We start from the raw sequence: 19,076 nt of genomic DNA, 5'->3' as shown, positions 1-19,076 counted from the left end.
TGTACGTACACAGAAAGGCATACACACACACACACACACATACACACAAGCAAGGCAATTATTCATCCCTTCTCATCATTTTGGGGTCCCGAGGGCACAGCGGTCTAAGGCACTGCATCTCAGTCCTAGAGGCGTCACTACAGACCCTGGTTCGAGTCCAGGCTGTATCACAGCTGTCAGTGATTGGGAGTCCCATAGGGCGGCGCACAATTGGCCCAGCGTTGTCTGGGTTAGGGTTTGGCCGGGGTAGGCCGTCATTGTAAATAAGAATATAGTCTTAACTGACTTGCCTAGTTAAATAAAGGTGAAACAAAATGGTGAAAGTGCAGTAGAGGAATAGAGATTGGTGAGAAGGAGTCAGAGAGAAGCAATCTATTGCTGCTCTACCTCCCGGCTGCAGTGGTTGTAAAACCAGACACAGTGTTGGTGTGTACCAGAGGTAGAAATCATCCTCGTCACATGTGCATGTGAGCTCCCCCATGTTAACCCAATGAGTCCCACCGTAACGCAGGCACGTTTTGGACTTCTAACCACTTTCAAACATCAATGTAACATTGGATCCGTCTATTTATTCTGGATACGTAGATACCAACCATTAGTCTGTGTGATTAATAAAACCACATATTTAATTCACAGAGAAATGGGGCTAAAACAGCCTGCAGGGGTTAAATTAGGATGAGAGGGGCGCTGGGAAGGGACCAAGTAGAATGGTTTCTAATATACTTTAGTGGGCACCAGCCACAAGAAACCAAATATAATTTAAAAAACACTTTAAAAAAAATGTGTTTATAGATAATAGCAGTCCAATTGGCTGTAAAGTAAAGATTTTTAACAAAGAAACTGTTCTGCTCTGATTCATTATAATTGGAGAAGTCACTTGTCTAGCCATAAGGCAAGAAATAGGTAGCCTACTTAATCAGTAACCTACTCTGGCCACCGGTAAACATTTGTAGTGTGTTAGGCTAATTAAGTAGGCTATGACATACAATCCGGACCTTGTGACTTGACTGAGCTAAATGTGTCACTCATTAGAATTGCACAGTGAATGCAGGTCTTCTTTGTGGCACACGTCGGTGCGGTGACAGATGTGACAGCAGAGATAGCCTGATGGTTTCAGTCAGAATGGAAAAAAGCACACACTGGCACTGATAAGAGGTTGAGCATACAAGGCATCATACACACAAATGCAGATAGGCTATACAAAGAGGGATTTCCTTCAGAGTCTGAAATGATGCTAGTTCAGTCTCCAAATTTAGAAAAGAATGAGCCTCATTAAAATAATGAGCCCCATAATTGTTTTTGTTTTACTGCTCTTTTGCACACCAGTATTTCTACCTGCACATCCTCATCTGCGCATATATCACTCCAGTGTAAATTGCCAAATTGTCATTACTATTGGCCTATTTTTTTGCCTTACCTTCTTAATTCATTTGTACACACTAAACTTTTGATTTATTATAGGGAGGGAGGACTACATGTCACCTCAGCACCCTGGCAAACACACATTTTAGTAAGATCAAATTTGAATAACGGACGCCCTCTGCAGGTACATTTATGTACTGTTTATTTCTACGGCGTCCACGAAGGACCAAACTAGATATTCCCTATTACGGATTCGTTTGATGAGTTGTGTCCTAGCGCCATCTCCATATTTTTTTTCAAAGACCCCTTTGGATACAGCCCGGCAGGGAAAGGGTTAAGGAGCGGGGGGTCCAGATGCCTCCTCTCCTGCTCGCTATGACGAACAAATGAACTCCCGGGGAATGAAATTTAAATTCCACAAAGGAGAAAAAGTCCTCTGTTTCGAACCTGACCCTACGAAAGCTAAAGTACTCTATGATGCAAAGGTAAATGGCTTGTTGTTTAGCCAAGAGTTTGTTTGCGGTCACGAGACTGATACCGCATGCAATTCCCAAACATTTTGATTGCCAGTTTTTATGGCTTTATCCAATACTGTAGCTAAGTTAGACATTATGTTTATTTAATATATCCGGACAGACCACAGAAGGCCCGACCGAGGTTGTCATGCTAGCTAGCTGCTAAAAGGCTAACGTTTGTTATTAGGCTAACTGGTTTATGGCAAAAGGAGGCCATCAATAATGGCTGCAGCCGTGTTATTTGTTGTTAATCTCTGCACATACTGTAGGTAGCCAAGTTAGCGCGGGTATATTTTCTTAGCTAGCTCGTAGCTGCTACATTTAGCCAACTAAGTAGCTAACGTTAACTGTCATAACAACTGTCCGCTAACGTTGGAAGTAACGTTAAACTAGCTAGCGTTAACGTTAAACACCAACGGTGAATTAACATATAATGAGTTAACGTTAGCTAGCCTCTGTGCAAGGCCAGGGTAACAAATTACAATCAGCCAACCCGTTGTTTACATAACATTATCTAGCTAGCGCCAATTAGTAATGTAACGTTAGCTAACTAATGCGTACTGTTAGCTAGCTGTCCAGATGTGGTGATACATTTTCCTGCTGTCTGTTACACGATAACTTGAGTTTTGTCGGCTAACGTTAATTTCTGGAATTGTATGTTTTAGGTCGTCGATGTTGTAATTGGCAAAGATGAACGTGGAAAGCGAGTCCCAGAATACCTGATTCACTTCAATGGTTGGAACAGAAGGTAAACTCATGCACAAGACAGTCTGAGGTGGTGGGCTTGATAAAGGGATACTGGTGAGGAGGATGGGTGGGACAGTTAGGAGGGTTCTCGCTGTGTTCCTGGGGGGTGGGTGGGAGGGTCATTCCCTGTTTCTATGAGTGGTTTAGGTTAATTTCCCCATCCTTTGTGGGCTCTGCATGTCGAGCAGCAAAAGGGCTCATTTTCCAAGACTGTTAGCTGATAATGTTTACTTTGCAAGCTACTGGTCGAAACCTTGTACGGTTGACTAAACATAGTGGTAACTTTTATTTAACAATCCCTTAAACTGTACGTAGTTGTCTATGGTTTTAGCTGTCTATATGGTGGAAATCATTGAGTGTGGAAAGAAACCTTCAGTGGAGCTTTGTCCTTGATATCACTTAGACAAAACACTCTGCATGCAGCTTGAATTGGAAGGGGCGGTACTCATCATCTGTTGCTTTGTGCTACAGTTGGGATCGATTGGCAGCGGAAGACCATGTGCTCAGGGAAACTGACGAAAATCGCAAATTACAACGTAAACTGGCTCGTAAAGCTGTGGCTCGCATGTAAGTTTGTCTCCATTGGAGAAAATCGGAAAAGTAAGCAGTAGGCGTGACTGCAGATTTTGGTGCAAGTGTCCTGTCTAACTATGTTCACTTCAACCCACAGGAGGAGAAAGGGATGGGGGAAGAGACGTCGTCGTCTACCCGGTGTTGAGTCAGCTCTGAAGACACTTCCAGAAGAGAAGGAAGAGAGTGATGACGCATGTGAGTTTGACTAGTTTATCGGAATGGTTTTTCATTTTCATTGGAAATGGCTTGCAAGCTAAAATGACAGGTACTTTTTGGTGGGGGTATCTTTCAGGTTTGATTACGTCTTCAGACAACAGTGACGAGGACGATTCTGAGGATCCGGAGTCTTTGAAAAGCGAGGAGAGCGACTCTTCTGAAGATTTGGACAAAATGGTAGTGTTTTGAGTTATAGAGTACTACAGACAAATATGTTTTCTTAATACATAACCTATCGACTCGGTTGTTCTATTGACATTGTCTGAAATACACATTTTGACAAAATGGCTGGATGGATCTGAATGTTTGCCTATCTATCTCTAGCAGGAAGAGCAGGAAGCTCACGCTAAGATGGAGAGTGAGGACAAGACCATCAACATAGACATCCCTGAGGTTCTCAAGAAGAAACTGGAGGATGACTGCTACTACATCAACAAGAGGAAGAAGGTGTGTAATTAAACAAAGATAACTCCCGCTTTATTGTAGTTCCGTATACCTATTCCTAATCCTCCAAATCCCGAGATATTGGTCATGTTTAGTAGGGACAAACGTATAAAAACGGGGAGGTACTAACTGAACTAGTCCAATAGGAACACAAATTTGTCATTTTCTGTTGTAATTTTTTTTGCCTCCATGTACCCTACTGAATGCAACCCTTGACTTTTGACAGTTCAACATCTCACTGCCAATGAGCTGTGATCATTAAGGGCCTTGTTCTTTTTCTCCCCAGTTGGTGAAGCTTCCGTGCCAGATGAACATATTGAACATCTTGGAATCATATGTGAAGCACTTTGCCTTCAACGCAGCCTTCTCTGCCAATGAGAGGTACAGAAGTCACCAGAGCACCGCCCAGACTAGCCTCAGTCCTCACTATGTTCCTCCAGAGAAGAAGTGAGTCCCCAAAGTACAACATTTCCCATTAGCCTTTTTGCCTCTCATAGGCTACACAATGTTTGTTTTTTACATTGCAGGCACCTGCCAACTGACTGATCTACAAATCACCTTGCATCATAAATAACTACTCAGTGTTATTTGTAGATCAAGTATGTCAGTTACAATATTACCAATAAATGCATCACAGATTCGATGCTCTCGAACATGGTCATCGTGGATGAAATGATCTTTGATAGTAGCTAGAAGTCACCATTTTGTTTCAGTGAGGAGCTTTGCAAGGAGATGGTGGACGGCCTGAGAATCACCTTTGACTTCACCCTTCCCATGATCCTCCTGTACCCCAACGAGCACGCTCAGTTCAAGAAAGTCAGCTCCTCCAAGTTTTTCCTGCCTATCCGGGACAACACAGCCAGCTCCAGCAAGTAAGACCGACCATCAGGCTATGTATGCAATCCTCTTGACTAATTAACATCGGGTCATTTTCAGGTCAGAAGATGAAACAAAATGAAGTTGAAAACGTTTTACTGTTGGAAGACGCTAAGTACATTAGGCCATTTGTTCAGTTTGTATAGCTGACCTAAGATGAAAATGCCAGTGACAAATTATTGTACCTTTCTTTGTGATGTTGGATGTCATTACCAAACTGGTCTTTCTTTGATCATCTCCACCCTCCCTTCCTGTCCCAGGACCCTGCGTGAGCGCACCCCCAGCCCCTCGGGCCACAACCCATCCACCCCCCAGTCCACGGACAGCCAACCGGCCCTGAGTGAGGCCTCCACCACCACGGCAAACCCCACCACCACACCCAAACGCCGGCGCTGTGCCTCCGCAGCCGACCCCGACGCCCCCCAGTCCCTGCGACGCTCCACACGCCACACTTCGGGGGGCGAGCGGATGGCGGGCGAGGGGGGCAGCGGCAGCGCTACGACCTCACCCCAGCCCAAACGCCGCCTTGACACGCCTGCCCAGCTGCCCAAGTTCTTCCTCAATCTGGAGAAGAGTGAGTGGCAAGAAAACACACTAAATCACAGAATAAACAGTTGATCGTGTAGTGCTTTACTTTATGCAATGTTACTCGTTGCCTCTGTTGTTGTAATGACCATATCCATCCGCTAGATGGCACTATTCCCTGTTGCCATACATTATAGTACTCTCCCAAACACATGGAATAGTCTGTGCACAGCTTCTCAGTGCTACAGCACACAGTGAACGTCTGTTGTTTCTTAAGTGTCCATGCCAATGTTGTCCTCCACCCACACTATCAGTTGATTGACTGCCGTCTGCCCTCCTGTCCCCTTCCCAGAAACTCCTGTCCACAGTGGCTCGTCCTCTCCTTTGCCCCAGACGCCCAGTAAAGAGGGCAGTGGCGTCTTCTCCGGCCTGGAGAGCCGACGGAACAATGAGCTCAACGAGGTCCTGAGCTGGAAGCTGACCCCTGATAACTATCCCCAGAGTGACCAGCCTCCCCCACCCTCCTACCTGTACGGCTCACAGCACCTCCTACGCCTCTTCGGTAGGTGTCCTCCTAAGCCCTTTCTCTGTGTGTGTGTGTGTGGGGAAACAGGGATTGTTGTTTAGTTCAATATAGCCTCCAGTCACTCGTTCTCTTTCAATCTGGTTTCTTCCCCTCATACAGTGAAGCTGCCAGAGATCCTAGGGAAGATGCAAATCCCAGAGAAGAACCTAAGGGCCCTGGTCAAACACCTGGAGCTCTTCCTCAGGTACCTCCCATCTTATTATAGAATAATCACGTTTTCTTTACTTTCATTCTTCTTTTAGTGATCAGCGACACACCATAACTAGGCTAGAACCAGGGCTACAATAATCTCTTATTTTGGCTGCCAAAGCTCATACAATCTAGGCCTGGAACGTTTCCTTGTGCTGCCGTAAAGCCAATCTCAGGTGGTTATTTAAATGCCTTCTCAATAACCTTCCTGGTTAAATAAAGGTCATAAGTCACATTTTCTAAACTGGGTGGTTTGAGCTCTGAATACTGATTGGCCGAAAGCTGTGGTATACCAAATGTATGACAAATTACAATTTACTGTTCTAATTATGTTACTAACCAGTTTATAATAGCAATAAGGCACCTCCGTGTTTGTGGTATATGGTCAGTATACCACAGCTAAGGTCTGTATCCAGGCACTCCACGTTGCGTCATGTCCAAGAACAGCCCTTAGCTGTGGTATATTGGCCATATACCACACCTCCTCAGGCCATATTCCTTTAATAACCCCTCAAGCCAAATTAACGCACATTGGAACCGAAGATGCACAAGAAACCAGTCTCCAGGATCAGTGACACTGACTGGGCGAAGCCCGTTATCCCCCAGTCAATCACTGCCTGGTGTATAATTGGGCCGGCCGCATTGCAGGAAGGGACAGGCTGCCATTTAGTTGCCGTGCCGACGACAGTTCCATGATAGACTTCCTTTGATCACTGCAACGCGATACTGCCCAAGTCAGCATTTCTTTGGACGTGCTCACTTAGCTAGCCTGGTGAGTGGTTTCCACTTGGAGGGCCTCTGACGTACTAACGTTAGCTTAGCATGCAGAAATGTTTGGACACTGCGGCAGCTTGACGGGCCTCTGCTGTAACATGAACATTAGCCTATAAAAATAAAAAAAATAGTTGGACAACGCAGCCGGAGAATAGAGAGATGGGTTTTTCCCCCAGGTGGCTTTTTGTATATCTTAGAGAGGAATGGGGGTCCCTGTTGGGAGCAATGGGAGTGCAGTGTGCATTGATCTGCTGACACGCGCACACAATCCTCTCTGCCTATCCAGTGTTAGCCCCGTCACCTGAAGTGTAGCGCATACACCGGGGCAGTTAACTGTGGTGTAATGCTATTAGGTAGCAACTCTCTGTGTGATTCATGCAGCTCACTGAGTGGAAAAAGTGCTCACTGACCTGTAAGCTGGTTCACCCTGCATGCCTGCCATGGTTAATGTAGCCATAATATTGTCTAACAGGATGTGATCAGTCGACGATGGCTTGAGATGTTATTTATGCAGAGGGATTGATTTGCTGTTTTTGAGTCTCTGCATGCGCGCGTGTGTGTGTGTGTGTGCGCGTGCGCACCTGCATCTGTCTGTGTGTGTGTGAGACTGTCGGACTACATTAAAGTGAAGGGAGTTGAGTGGGCGTTACACAAGCCTGCGATTCTAATCTTTAAATCCTGCCCAGCGATCTTCAGCTGTCCCCAAACCTAGGGGATTTATTCTCTCTCCTTTATTAATGAAACGCCTGCAGTTTACCCTCCAGCCACCGCTCTGCGCTGTTGCACACAGAGGGACATATGACTCCTTCTAGCAGCTGGTTACGTGTCAATAGTCTATTAGGGGCTTCTTCCACTAGTGTCATCTTTTTATTGACAATAACCACGTTTCCATCCACAGTGTTTTATGCAAGTGATGTCATTCCGTATAGAAATAATCGTGATGGCTGTGATGGAAACAGGAAGTTTCTGTATAATTTTATGAATTTGTTCATTAGATATGGTGGGATCTTTTTGTGTCAGTAAAATTAATTATGTGAGAAATGGCGGTGGAAAGGCCTTTATGCAGAAATATTGATATAATAACTATAATCTCGAAGTCAACTTGGGAGTCACGCGATGACATGGTGTGGGGTCCTCCCAATACGACTGGGGAAACCATGCGGTTTATTAAGCTATGATGAACTTCACAGGGTGGTGAAAATGTACGATATGAGCTTGATGCTCCTTTCCAATAAATATCAAAGGTATTACTCTGGTGACATGATCGATGCTTGCCTGCCATTTGACAAATAAAAATATTATTCTCATGTAGACTAGCCTACCAGCACTATCGGCAAGTTGTTGCCTAAACCACACGTGCCAAGACCAGACTAGGCATATTTGCTATTTAACGCAACAGTTTTTGTCATAAAACTATTGACAAGGTTGAAAATGTGATTAACTTTTTGTGCATTGGTTTTTATCCGCGACAAATCAATTTGGTGGAAACGCACCGCTGGTGGGAAAATGCACATTGGCTTTGTGCAGATTTTGGAATATTCGCATGAAAATCTGTCACTAATTGGATAGATACCTGGTTACTTGTCTGAAAATACAGGAGCATTCAGAGAAATAATGTTGGATGCTTTAAGCAATATATTGATGCCTGCCCACGATGGGATTTAACTTCAGCTGTTCACGCCCATTTATTTTAGTCTGCTACGGATTGAAAACGAACATCTTTAGAAAGGAGGTCTCTTCAGACTAGTGAGAGACAGGAAGGAAAAAAACCTTACTGGATGTTGACTGTAGCAAAGTGGAGAAGTGCATGCCGGGATTGGGCACGCGGACGGATCTCTGGAAGAATCGTGAATCGTCTGGTGTGTTTCTGTGATACAGAGGGAGGGACAGTGGTGTAAAAATACTTTAAAGTACTTCTTAAGTATTTTAGGGGGGGTATCTGTACTTTACCATTTATGTTTTTTACAACTTTTACTTCCCAACATTTCAAAGGAAAATAATGTACTTTTTACTCTATACATTTCCCTGACACCCAAAAGTCCTCATTTCATTTTGAATGCTTAGCAGGACAGGAAAATGGTCCAATTCACACACTTATCAAGAGAAGATCCCTGGTCATCCCTACTGCCTCTGATCTGGTGCAATCACTAAACACAAGTGCTTAATTTGTAAATTATGTCGGATTGTGTTGGATTGTGCCCCTGGTTCTCCATAAATATATATTTTTAAATGGCAATTGTGCCATCAGGTTTGTTCAATATAAGGAATTTAAAATGATTTATACTTTTACTTTTGATACTAAAGTATATTTAAAACCCAAATACTTTCATACTTTTACTCAAGTAGTATTTTACTTGAGTCATTTTCTATTAAGGTATCTTTACTTTTACTCAAGTATGAGAATTGGGTACTTTTTCCACCACTGGGGAGGGAGAGCGAGGGAGTGCCTAGTGTGTATGAGAACGAGGATGCCTGTGTCCGCCCAGCTGCACTCTCATGAAAATGTGTCCATATCTAACATCTGCAGAGAAATGTGGTTCGAGTTTACAGCCTTTGCTCTACATATGCACTGACTAATAGATAGGACGACCAATAAATAATGAAATATATCTGTAGCCACGGTCCTGTGGTCCGTACTGACTAGTTCGGTGCTCCACAACGACCATAATAATTTGTCGCCGGTTAAAGCGCCTCTTAATTTCGCCCTCTGATGAGGATAATTTGTTTGCAGATGAGATGGCAAGATTTAGAGGATTTGGCTGAGCAGCGGTTACTAAGAACATTCCGGATTATTTTCCCTACTGATTAGACGGGGAGATTTTCCCTCTCCAACTCTGGCGAATTGGGTTATTTAAGGCAAGTTACTAAAAGCACTGACTGACTGCAGGCCTGGAGTGTGGTAGGGGTGTTAACAAGCCCCCTGTTGGAAGGAAGACGCCAGGATTGGGAGTGCTGAGTCTGGTCCGTGACATCCACAGGAGTCGGGGGAGTGATGCATTTCCCACAGTGGTCTTTGTTTCAAATGCATTAGCTGTCTGTTGATGGCCATGCAGTGTTAACTAGCCTTAACTTCAGACTTCTACTCAGTGTGGTGAATTAGACCCTGTTATGGTGTTATATCTATCTTCTCTCTCTCTCTCTGTCCCTCTTCCTCCATCCCTCTCTTTGCTCCCCAGGTTTTTGGCTGAGTTCCACGAGGACTTTTTTCCGGAGTCGGCGTACGTGTCGTCATCGGAGGCCCAATACTGCATGAAGCACCCGCGGGCTGTTTCCTGACCCCGTTTATCTCACCCTGCCTCGCCCTGAACTGCACTGCTGGGAGGGGAGCTCCAAGCTGATTCCCAAACCATCCCTTTCACATCCTCTCTTAGACTGCGCCATTATCCCTCTATGTTCACCCCTTGCTCGCCTAAATCCAACCCATGCGGCTATGTGGTTTTGCCCGGCCTATCGTAAAGAAATAAAGCAAGGGTCTTGGCTTCTGATCGGCCCAGTACCTCACGCTCCCCAGACCCCAACCTGGCAGTCTGGCCTTAGGAACAGACCCCCCTGGATGCAATGATTACCCAAAGCATGGACGTCTACTTGTTATCCTAGGCTGTAGACCCTAACCCCCTGCTGGGGTCTTTCCCCCGATGCTGACTTTGTCTTGCTTTCTCGCTCTGCGCTCAAGGACCACGTTTGGCCCTCTCTTTCTCTAGCAGCATCTGCGTCTGATCCTTCTCTCTCCGTCCGCCTAGACAAGCATACACAGAGAGAAGGGCTATTTGATACGTTTGCTTTACGCGTGGCTATTGGAGACTGTTTGGCTTCTCCTCGGTTCGCCATGCTTGCTGCCCCAAGCCACGCTTCAGTGTGTGTTGTCGATTTAAGCTATTTCTAAATGCTTGTAGAATGTCATTACTCTAGTAATGTCTACTATCTGTGTTCCTCTTGCTTAGAGGGGCTGTGACGTTATGGGCACTGTGTGTTCATATTTATATTTGTCATGGCATTACCCTCAATGTTTGAAGAAGGTCAAGTTGATGTATAAATTCCTTATTCTGTTTGTTTTATTACACTGTTAACTTGTAGACTTGAACAGGAACCCACTGCGGAGGTGGAAATGTAAAAAGATATCACCTTTCAGTCTGTTTTCTATTACTATTATCTGAAATAAAAGTTGGAGCAATGTTTTTTTGCATGTGGTTTATGAATATTGCTGTTCTGTTGATTCATAAAGACCTAGGCCGGGATTCAATGCAATGCATGTTATATGGCAGCACAATATAAACAGGTGGTTTACAATTGAGCCGAACTGCACAATGTTTACCGTGAATGTAATCTCTGCGAATGTTGTTGCCTTTTAAAAGGTGAATTGTCGGCTGTGTAGATACCTGCGCCATGCGTTTGATCCTGGTCCTATTCTCTGCTGTTCTTCTCTCCTTCAAGTTGAGTCCCTTTTCCTTATAGAAACATTCTTCACACTGTATAAAGGGTGTTCTAAACTACAGCAAAGTACAAGGGCAGATCGTTGGGTTTATCCTCATGGTGAATCTGCTACGGTTTGAGATTGAACGGGGCCTTTGGTCTCAGAGGTGTGATGTCAGAGATTTGAGAAGGGCAGCCAGAGGAGGGAGCCTGGACCGAAGGTAGTGTTCTTCAGAGGATGACTTCAGCCTCCTTTGATGGGCACACAGCGTTTTGGGTTGTGCCCTGTCGGTCAGTCACTGGATTTTGGTGCTGCTCCATTGATTTTGAGGTGCCAGAGATCCTACCAACACACAGTACCCGTAGACCAGGGATCATCAACTAGGTTCAGCGGCAGGCCAATTTTGGCATCTTTTATTTTAGATGATGGACAGGGACGGAACATAATTTCCAAGAATTTGTAGACTGCAAATTGACCTCGAAGCACAAAACAGATCTAATATTTGTCTAAAAGATAATTTCACCCCTTTCATTTGTATACAATCACATATACAGTATACAATCACAATCTGTTATGCGTGGGAATACGTTGGAACAGATTTGAAATAAAATCACTAAGCTGATTTGCTGGTGTTTTAGTCTTGTGTCCAACAATAAAACATTTTTAAAAAACTGGGGGGCCAAATAAAATCACCAGCGCACCAGTTAGGGAACCCTGCCGTAAACAATGCCTCCGCTCTGTCAGCTTCTGCCGTAGCTGCCTGCTGTAGAAACCCTCTTAACATTGACCAACACACACACTGCCTCTGAATATGGGTTCTTGCGTGTAAAGGCCAGTGTTGCGATCGACGTACAGAATATTTTTGCCTCTGAACAACTCCAGTGGTTCTGGTTGCTCTGACTGAAACCCCTCCCTCAAGCTATCACATTGCCTCTAAATTAGCGGTATTCAACTCTGACCCTACGAGGTCCGGACTACTGCTGGTTTTCTGTTCTGCCTGATAATTAATTGCACCCACCTGGTCTCCCAGGTCTAAATCAGTCCCTGATTTAAATGGGAAGAATGATTCAAAAGGACTAACTGGCTTCGAGGCCCAGAGATTGAGGACTTGATGGAGTGTTTGGGGGTTTTTGGAGGGAAAATGCTTAGGGTGGCCTTTGACTTGTGATTAGAGTCCTATCATGTGGTCAACATCTCTAGGTCCTGAGGGTCAGGGAATGACTAGAGCCTCATCTCGCCACCGGCTAGCCCAGCCCTGATCCTCTTCCGAACAACCAGATAACTACACCAAGGTTCTGGAATCACTGGCAAATGTGATGGATTGCAGTGATAGGATACAGTATGTAGGCCTAACCAACGCTGTTGCCTTGTGGTTAGTGTCTGCCCAGAGAATGGAAGGTTAGGGGTTCAGTCCTCGGGGGAGTCATACTTACAACTCAAAATGTCACAAGTTTGCTGGCTGTCCTCCAGTGATATCTGTTGATGTATTATTCCCCCTACATAGTTTTCATATCAGATTTCATTTTGAAAATACACAGCTTTTTTTTCATCCCAATACTTTAGTGTCTCGTACACATTTGACACTCACCAATGAAAACAGGGACAAGTATATTGTCCACATTTTGAGTCAGACACATACTGTAGTTTTTCATTCACGATTGCCATGTGGCAGACTATCACGTGTTATTACTTTGGCTACAGTCGGTGCAGTGCTGAAGCTTTCTACTCAATACACCAGGAGGGTTTCCATAGCAAAACTATGCTCTTTGCACCCTCAGCCCTAGGGAGGTTATCATTGCTACCATTACAGAGGCTAAGTGGGTCTAGCGGTAAGCGCTAATGCTTTTTGGATAGAATGGAGTCCTGTAATCAACCACTTCTACCTGGAATCCGAGATCAACACCCTGCTTCGGTGGTATCATATGGCCAGGATAGAGCTTTGTGTTCAAGAATCTCCGTCTCCCAGCCGCAATAAATCGATTTCTGTTCCACCCTCTCGATATCCACTTACCAACTGATTCAATTGGCTGGAGAGCCGTGTGTGTGACATCACCTGAAGAAGATAGCAACACTCATCTCACACAACTCCTCACCTCTTTTGTTAGTTTCTTCTCTCTCTTAGTCTCATCCCTTCATCTCACCATCATTCTCCAGCGTGGCTGTCTGGGCATCATGAAGGGTGGTGATGAGCGCAGGCGGAGAAAATAGAGAAGATGGACACGTGTCAGTGATGGATGTCGGGTGGCAGGAGACAGCCATTACCCAGCAGCCTGCAGAGTGAGTAGCCTCTAGCTAGCACTTTGATTTGGTTTCTTCTCTAATGACAGAGAGTGAGAACAACCCTACTTTCTTCAGTCTGTTTTCTCAGTAGATGCTGGTTCCAAGCAATGCTAATATTTAGGAGTAGAAATTGAGAGTTGAAGGTCATTAGGGTTGTACTGTACAGCAAGTATTGGTTGAAATTCCTAATGTTGTGACGTCAGAAATAGTTTGGACCTAAATAACTATCAAAGTTATCCACCAAACCATCAAACCTTTTGAATCTCAAACTATTGTTGTGAATGTTTTGTCCTCTGATTGTCTGCTATTGTTGCTACTCCTAACCAAGTCCCTGACTCGATTTTATGGCTCAGCTAACTTCTCCCAGGGTGTCACTTTCTAAATCTCGGATGGGCTTTAAACGCTACACCCCCCACAAAGACACTTACTGGGGGGGAATCCTCCTCAATAACTTTCATAAAAATAGTGAAACATCAAAAAAAGTTATACTTTTTTTTTTTTAACACTGCTCAAAAAAATAAAGGGAACACTAAAATAACACATCCTAGATCTGAATGAATGAAATATTCTTATTAAATACTTTTTTCTTTACATAGTTGAATGTGCTGACAACAAAATCACACAAAAATTATCAAAGGAAATCAAATGTATCAACCCATGGAGGTCTGGATTTGGAGTCCAGACCAAAATTAAAGTGGAAAACCACACTACAGGCTGATCCAACTTTGATGTAATGTCCTTAAAACAACTCAAAATGAGGCTCAGTAGTGTGTGTGGCCTCCACGTGCCTGTATGACCTCCCTACAACGCCTGGGCATGCTCCTGATGAGGTGGCGGATGGTCTCCTGAGGGATCTCCTCCCAGACCTGGACTAAAGCATCCGCCAACTCCTGGACAGTCTGTGGTGAAACGTGGCGTTGGTGGATGGAGCGAGACATGATGTCCCAGATGTGCTCAATTGGATTCAAGTCTGGGGAACGAGCGGGTCAGTCCATAGCATCAATGCCTTCCTCTTGCAGGAACTGCTGACACACTCCAGCCACATGAAGTCTAGCATTGTCTTGCATTAGGAGGAACCCAGGAGGAACCCAGGGCCAACCGCAACAGCATATGGTCTCACAAGGGGTCTGAGGATCTCATCTCGGTACCTAATGGCAGTCAGGCTACCTCTGGTGAGCACATGGAGAGCCCCCCACATGGAGAGCCCCCCAAAGAAATGCCACCCCACACCATGACTAACCCACCGCCAAACTGGTCATGTAGGATGTTGCAGGCAGCAGAACGTTCTCCGCGGCGTCTCCAGACTCTGTCACGTCTGTCACATGTGCTCAGTGTGAACCTGCTTTCATCTGTGAAGAGCACAGGGCGCCAGTGGCGAATTTGCCAATCTTGGTGTTCTCTGGCAAATGCCAAACGTCCTGCACGGTGTTGGGCTGTAAGCACAACCCCCACCTGTGGACGTCGGGCCCTCATACCACCCTCATGGAGTCTGTTTCTGACCGTTTGAGCAGACACATGCACATTTGTGGCCTGCTGGAGGTCATTTTGCAGGGCTCTGGCAGTGCTCTTCCTGCTCCTCCTTGCACAAAGGCGGAGGTAGCGGTCCTGCTGCTGGGTTGTTGCCCTCCTACGGCCTCTTTCACGTCTCCTGATGTACTGGCCTGTCTCCTGGTAGCGCCTCCATGTTCTGGACACCGCTGACAGACACAGCAAAAGTTATTGCCACAGCTCGCATTGATGTGCCATGCTGGATGAGCTGCACTACCTGAGCCACTTGCGTGGGTTGTAGACTCCGTCTCACGCTACCACTAGAGTGAAAGCACCGCCAGCATTCAAAAGTGACCAAAACATCAGCCAGGAAGCATAGGAACTGAGAAGTGGTCTGTGGTCCACACCCGCAGAACCACTCCTTTATTGGGGGTGTCTTGCTAACTGCCTATAATTTCCACCTGTTGTGTATTCCATTTGCACAACAGCATGTGAAATGTATTGTCAATAAGTTTTGCTTCCTAAGTGGACAGTTTGATTTCACAGAAGTGTGATTGACTTGGAGTTACATTGTGTTGTTTAAGTGTTCCCTTTATTTTTTTTGAGCAGTGTATATTAAATATATTTACGTCACCAAATAATTTATTAAAACACAGCAGCACTCTGTAGTGTGGCACCATGGTGTAGCCAGAGGACAGCTAGCTTCTGTCCTCTGGGTACATCGACTTTAATACCAAATCTAGGAGGCTCATGGAGAGAAAGAGCTAGCTATATTTGGCTGTATTTTTTTTAAGTTCACTTAGCTAGCAAATGCAGCTAGCTAGTTTAGCATACTCAAACACCCGGCTCAAACAGAGAGGGATGTTATGTTAGCTAGCTGGCTATGGCTATCCAACACTGGAACTCTTCCAAGTCAAAGTAAGCTTTTGGTTTTATAATTTGTTTTCCTACCGGGGCCCACTGTCCTGCATGAGTGTAGTGGGTTTAGTAACTCGTTAGTTCTAGTTGACATAACGTGACAACGATGTAGGCTGTGTGTAGTGATTAGCGGTCATGATATGAAGGTTTGACTTGGAAAGGTTTTTTCACGTGGTCACAGACAACTGATGTGTTGTGCACTGAAGTCCACAAGTGAAGGGAAAATATGAGAGGAGGAGAGCGCGTAGATAGCTGCGAGAAGGAATTATATATACAACGAGCAAAGTGATCATGCTGTTTTTATGTGAATCAGGGGTGTATTCATTCCAGGGATAAACATACCTGAATTTGTCCAATAGAAACTCTAATTTGCAACTGTTGGACTAATGATTACATCCTAGATGCAGACAAAAGTGTGCAAGGCAGTATTGAATTTGTAACTGTCTGTCACCTTGATTACTCAAAATGATCTTGACCTGTGCACCTACATTGTAAACTTTCATTCATTGGCTAGGCTGTAGCAACTTCATGATGGGTATAGGGAAAATTTGACTATCATGTAGTAGCCTAAACCTATCGATGTTACATTGAACTGGTTTAACGGAATATGAAAGACAGTCATCCAATATGCTGTAATAGAAATAAGGCCATGCTCATAATAAAAGTAATCATCCTCCCTCATCTTAACCGGCACCGACCGCCACTGGATGTGATATGCGCCTGGATAGTTGATACTGATCCAGAGTCTTCTTTGTTTGTGTTTTTTCTATTAAATTCCTTTCTAAAATACTTAGATTATTGTGAAGTATTATGGTGGGGATGGAGAGCATACGGAGTTGGGTGTAAGTATGGATATCGGAATAGACTGTAAGAGTTATGGTTTGGCAGAGTCAAGCAACTAACACTTGTAGGCCTCAAAGAGAAGTCTCGCAAATGACACATTTTTTGTTGTTGTTGTGTAAAGCAACGGATCTGGTGTCAAAATCTGATTTGGGAATCAGATTCCCAAGCCACCTTTGTAGGTAGTCCTGGACAATTCTAAACCACATACCCACCTTATTGGGTAAAGCAAAGAGAGAAGAGCAAAAATCAACCGTCACTCAACATTCTGCTCTACATTTCAATTAATTGAATCTTGCTTTAATCACTTTTCACCCCACACCGGACGCCAGTGATCATTATTAGAGAGGCGTGTCCAAGCATAGCCGGACGCCACAGGGGTTTTGATAGCTCATACATCACGGCGCGGTCTGTATTCATCCACGTACGCCCCACTGCCCCATGGGAGGACCCCACTCAGTCCTACTGAGACAGGAAAGCTGATATAGTGTAACGCGTTTGGCGTCGTTAAGTAAAATACCGTATTTCATTGAACTCCAGATTTGACTATTTGTCATCCCTCTGACAGGTTATGAAGCAGTGAGAAGGTGTTCAATGTCAAATGCGTATAGTTTAAAGTGCTGTATGGAAACGGGGAGAAAGCAAGTGAGAATAGGGATTGCAAATACCTTGATGGGTAAAAGGGAAGATGTCAGTTGTTCTGTTTACACCACAGTGGTGTATTCATTTCAACACGTGTGGTCATGAAGCTTTCAAGAGATGTCTGTGAAGCACATTGCGGCTCTAATTTGAACAGAAACCTTCGTGGCTGTACTCACCACCTCGCCACCAATGCTTATGATTGACAAGTACAGTAATTATACAATCAAATATCATACATATGTGAATGTAGTATATATATATAGCTCCTTCAGATCTCTGATGAATGGGGTCGATTCAACCACTGACCTCTCTTATCCCTTCAAAGTCTACCCTTATTGCAGTCATTCATTTCCACGCATCCTCACTTTCCATAACCTTGTAGCAGTCTTATCCTCTTCCTCCCACGGCTCTCTCTCTCGCTCTCTTTTTCTCTTTCAGTCACCCCTTGTCCCACTCTTGTGCCCTCGCCATCCCCCCACCTCTCTCTCTGTCTCTCATTCTGCACACTCATTCACTCTATGAATTTCCTTGTCTTGTATCCAATGCTGAACCAGATAATGTGACAGAGCAGTATTCATCAAAGCCTGACTCTTTCTCTCTCTCTCTCTCTCTCTGGCTCTGTGTCTAAACCCCAGCACAAGGAAACAGTTAATGTTCTTGCACTGTATTTAAAGTCTAAAGAGGTTACAGTGGTCGGGAGAGTTTAAATCTGATTGAGCCATCTGGAATGTGCCTGTACCCGCAGCTGGCTGGGATGAGCCAGGTGAAACGTTCCCACTCTCTCTCCAGATGTGTCCGTGGAGGGATCCCGCCCCGCCTCACACCGCGCCCCTAACTGAATAGTCCCCCCCTGACTCCCACCTAAGCCCTCCCAATGCACCAGAGCCCCATCAGCTCTCACACAAACACACCTACCGCACATTTTCTCAATCATACTCATGCATTTATTTTCCAACACTTTTTGACACCCGTTGTAATTACTTCATCTCCTTCTTGGGCTCAAGCAGAGTGATTTTGCTGCTGTAGTTTTCTTTTTCATGTAACGTGGCCTTTTGACCAGCCCTGAGTATCAGGGTATAGAAGCTGGGAGCGCTGCAGGATGATACTCTGAGTTATGAGGTAAGGATTCATCTTTACTTGGAGTGAGGGAGTTTTGTTCTTGAATGATGTGAAAATGTGTGTATGTGTGTGTCTCTGTCTGTCTGTCTGGTTGTGTTGTGTTCAAGACCACCTAAAGCGAGACCGGTTCAAGACTGGAGAAAATCGAGTCCGAGTCAAGACCAAGACTGGAGAAAATCGAGTCCGAGTCAAGACCAAGACAATATTAATGTGTCATAAAAGGAGTGTGTACATTTGGCCTGGCGAAGTGATTTTATGACTGAATAGGAACTGATAATTGAGTTTTTGTACTCCACTGGTCTCAGCTGGTCTCAGGAAGAAATTAGTAGTCCTCATTGTCCGAGGCCGAGTCAAGACCGAGTAAAAATGTATCCAACACCAAGACAAGACCGAGACAATAAATGGTTTGGAGACCTAGAACACTGCTGTCTGTGTGTGCATTTCTGTGAATGTGTGCCTCTGCACATGCAGGTCGGTCCCACCCCCTCTCCGCTCTTGGTCTTGACTCTGACTCTATTTTCTCCGGTCTTGGTCTTGACTCGGATTTCGATTTTCGATTTTCTCCACTCTT

The 19,076-nt window shown here is 44.8% G+C and overlaps 1 protein-coding gene across 2 annotated transcripts; it reads left to right on the top strand.

Moving 5' to 3' along the window:
- Window positions 1–1,587: 1,587 nt before the first annotated feature.
- LOC110495815 (male-specific lethal 3 homolog) lies at window positions 1,588–10,982 on the top strand. Of its 2 annotated transcripts, none has more exons than XM_021571268.2 (12): window positions 1,588–1,847; window positions 2,543–2,625; window positions 3,096–3,191; window positions 3,295–3,392; window positions 3,490–3,590; window positions 3,741–3,860; window positions 4,144–4,304; window positions 4,571–4,729; window positions 4,994–5,307; window positions 5,611–5,820; window positions 5,944–6,028; window positions 9,984–10,982. In XM_021571268.2, the coding sequence occupies exons 1-12, from the start codon at window positions 1,749–1,751 to the stop codon at window positions 10,081–10,083; spliced, it is 1,626 nt and encodes a 541-aa protein (XP_021426943.1). In that variant the 5' UTR covers window positions 1,588–1,748; the 3' UTR covers window positions 10,084–10,982. The 2 variants fall into 2 exon arrangements, with proteins under 2 accessions (XP_021426943.1, XP_021426942.1); XM_021571267.2 differs by having other exon boundaries at window positions 3,738–3,860.
- The last annotated feature ends 8,094 nt before the right edge of the window (window positions 10,983–19,076 follow it).

The sequence above is a fragment of the Oncorhynchus mykiss genome, chromosome 18, assembly GCF_013265735.2.
Source record: "Oncorhynchus mykiss isolate Arlee chromosome 18, USDA_OmykA_1.1, whole genome shotgun sequence".
NCBI classification, from domain to species: domain Eukaryota; kingdom Metazoa; phylum Chordata; class Actinopteri; order Salmoniformes; family Salmonidae; genus Oncorhynchus; species Oncorhynchus mykiss.
The sequence above is the reverse complement of the archived record's forward strand: the minus strand, read 5'-3'. Positions and strand labels throughout refer to the sequence as shown.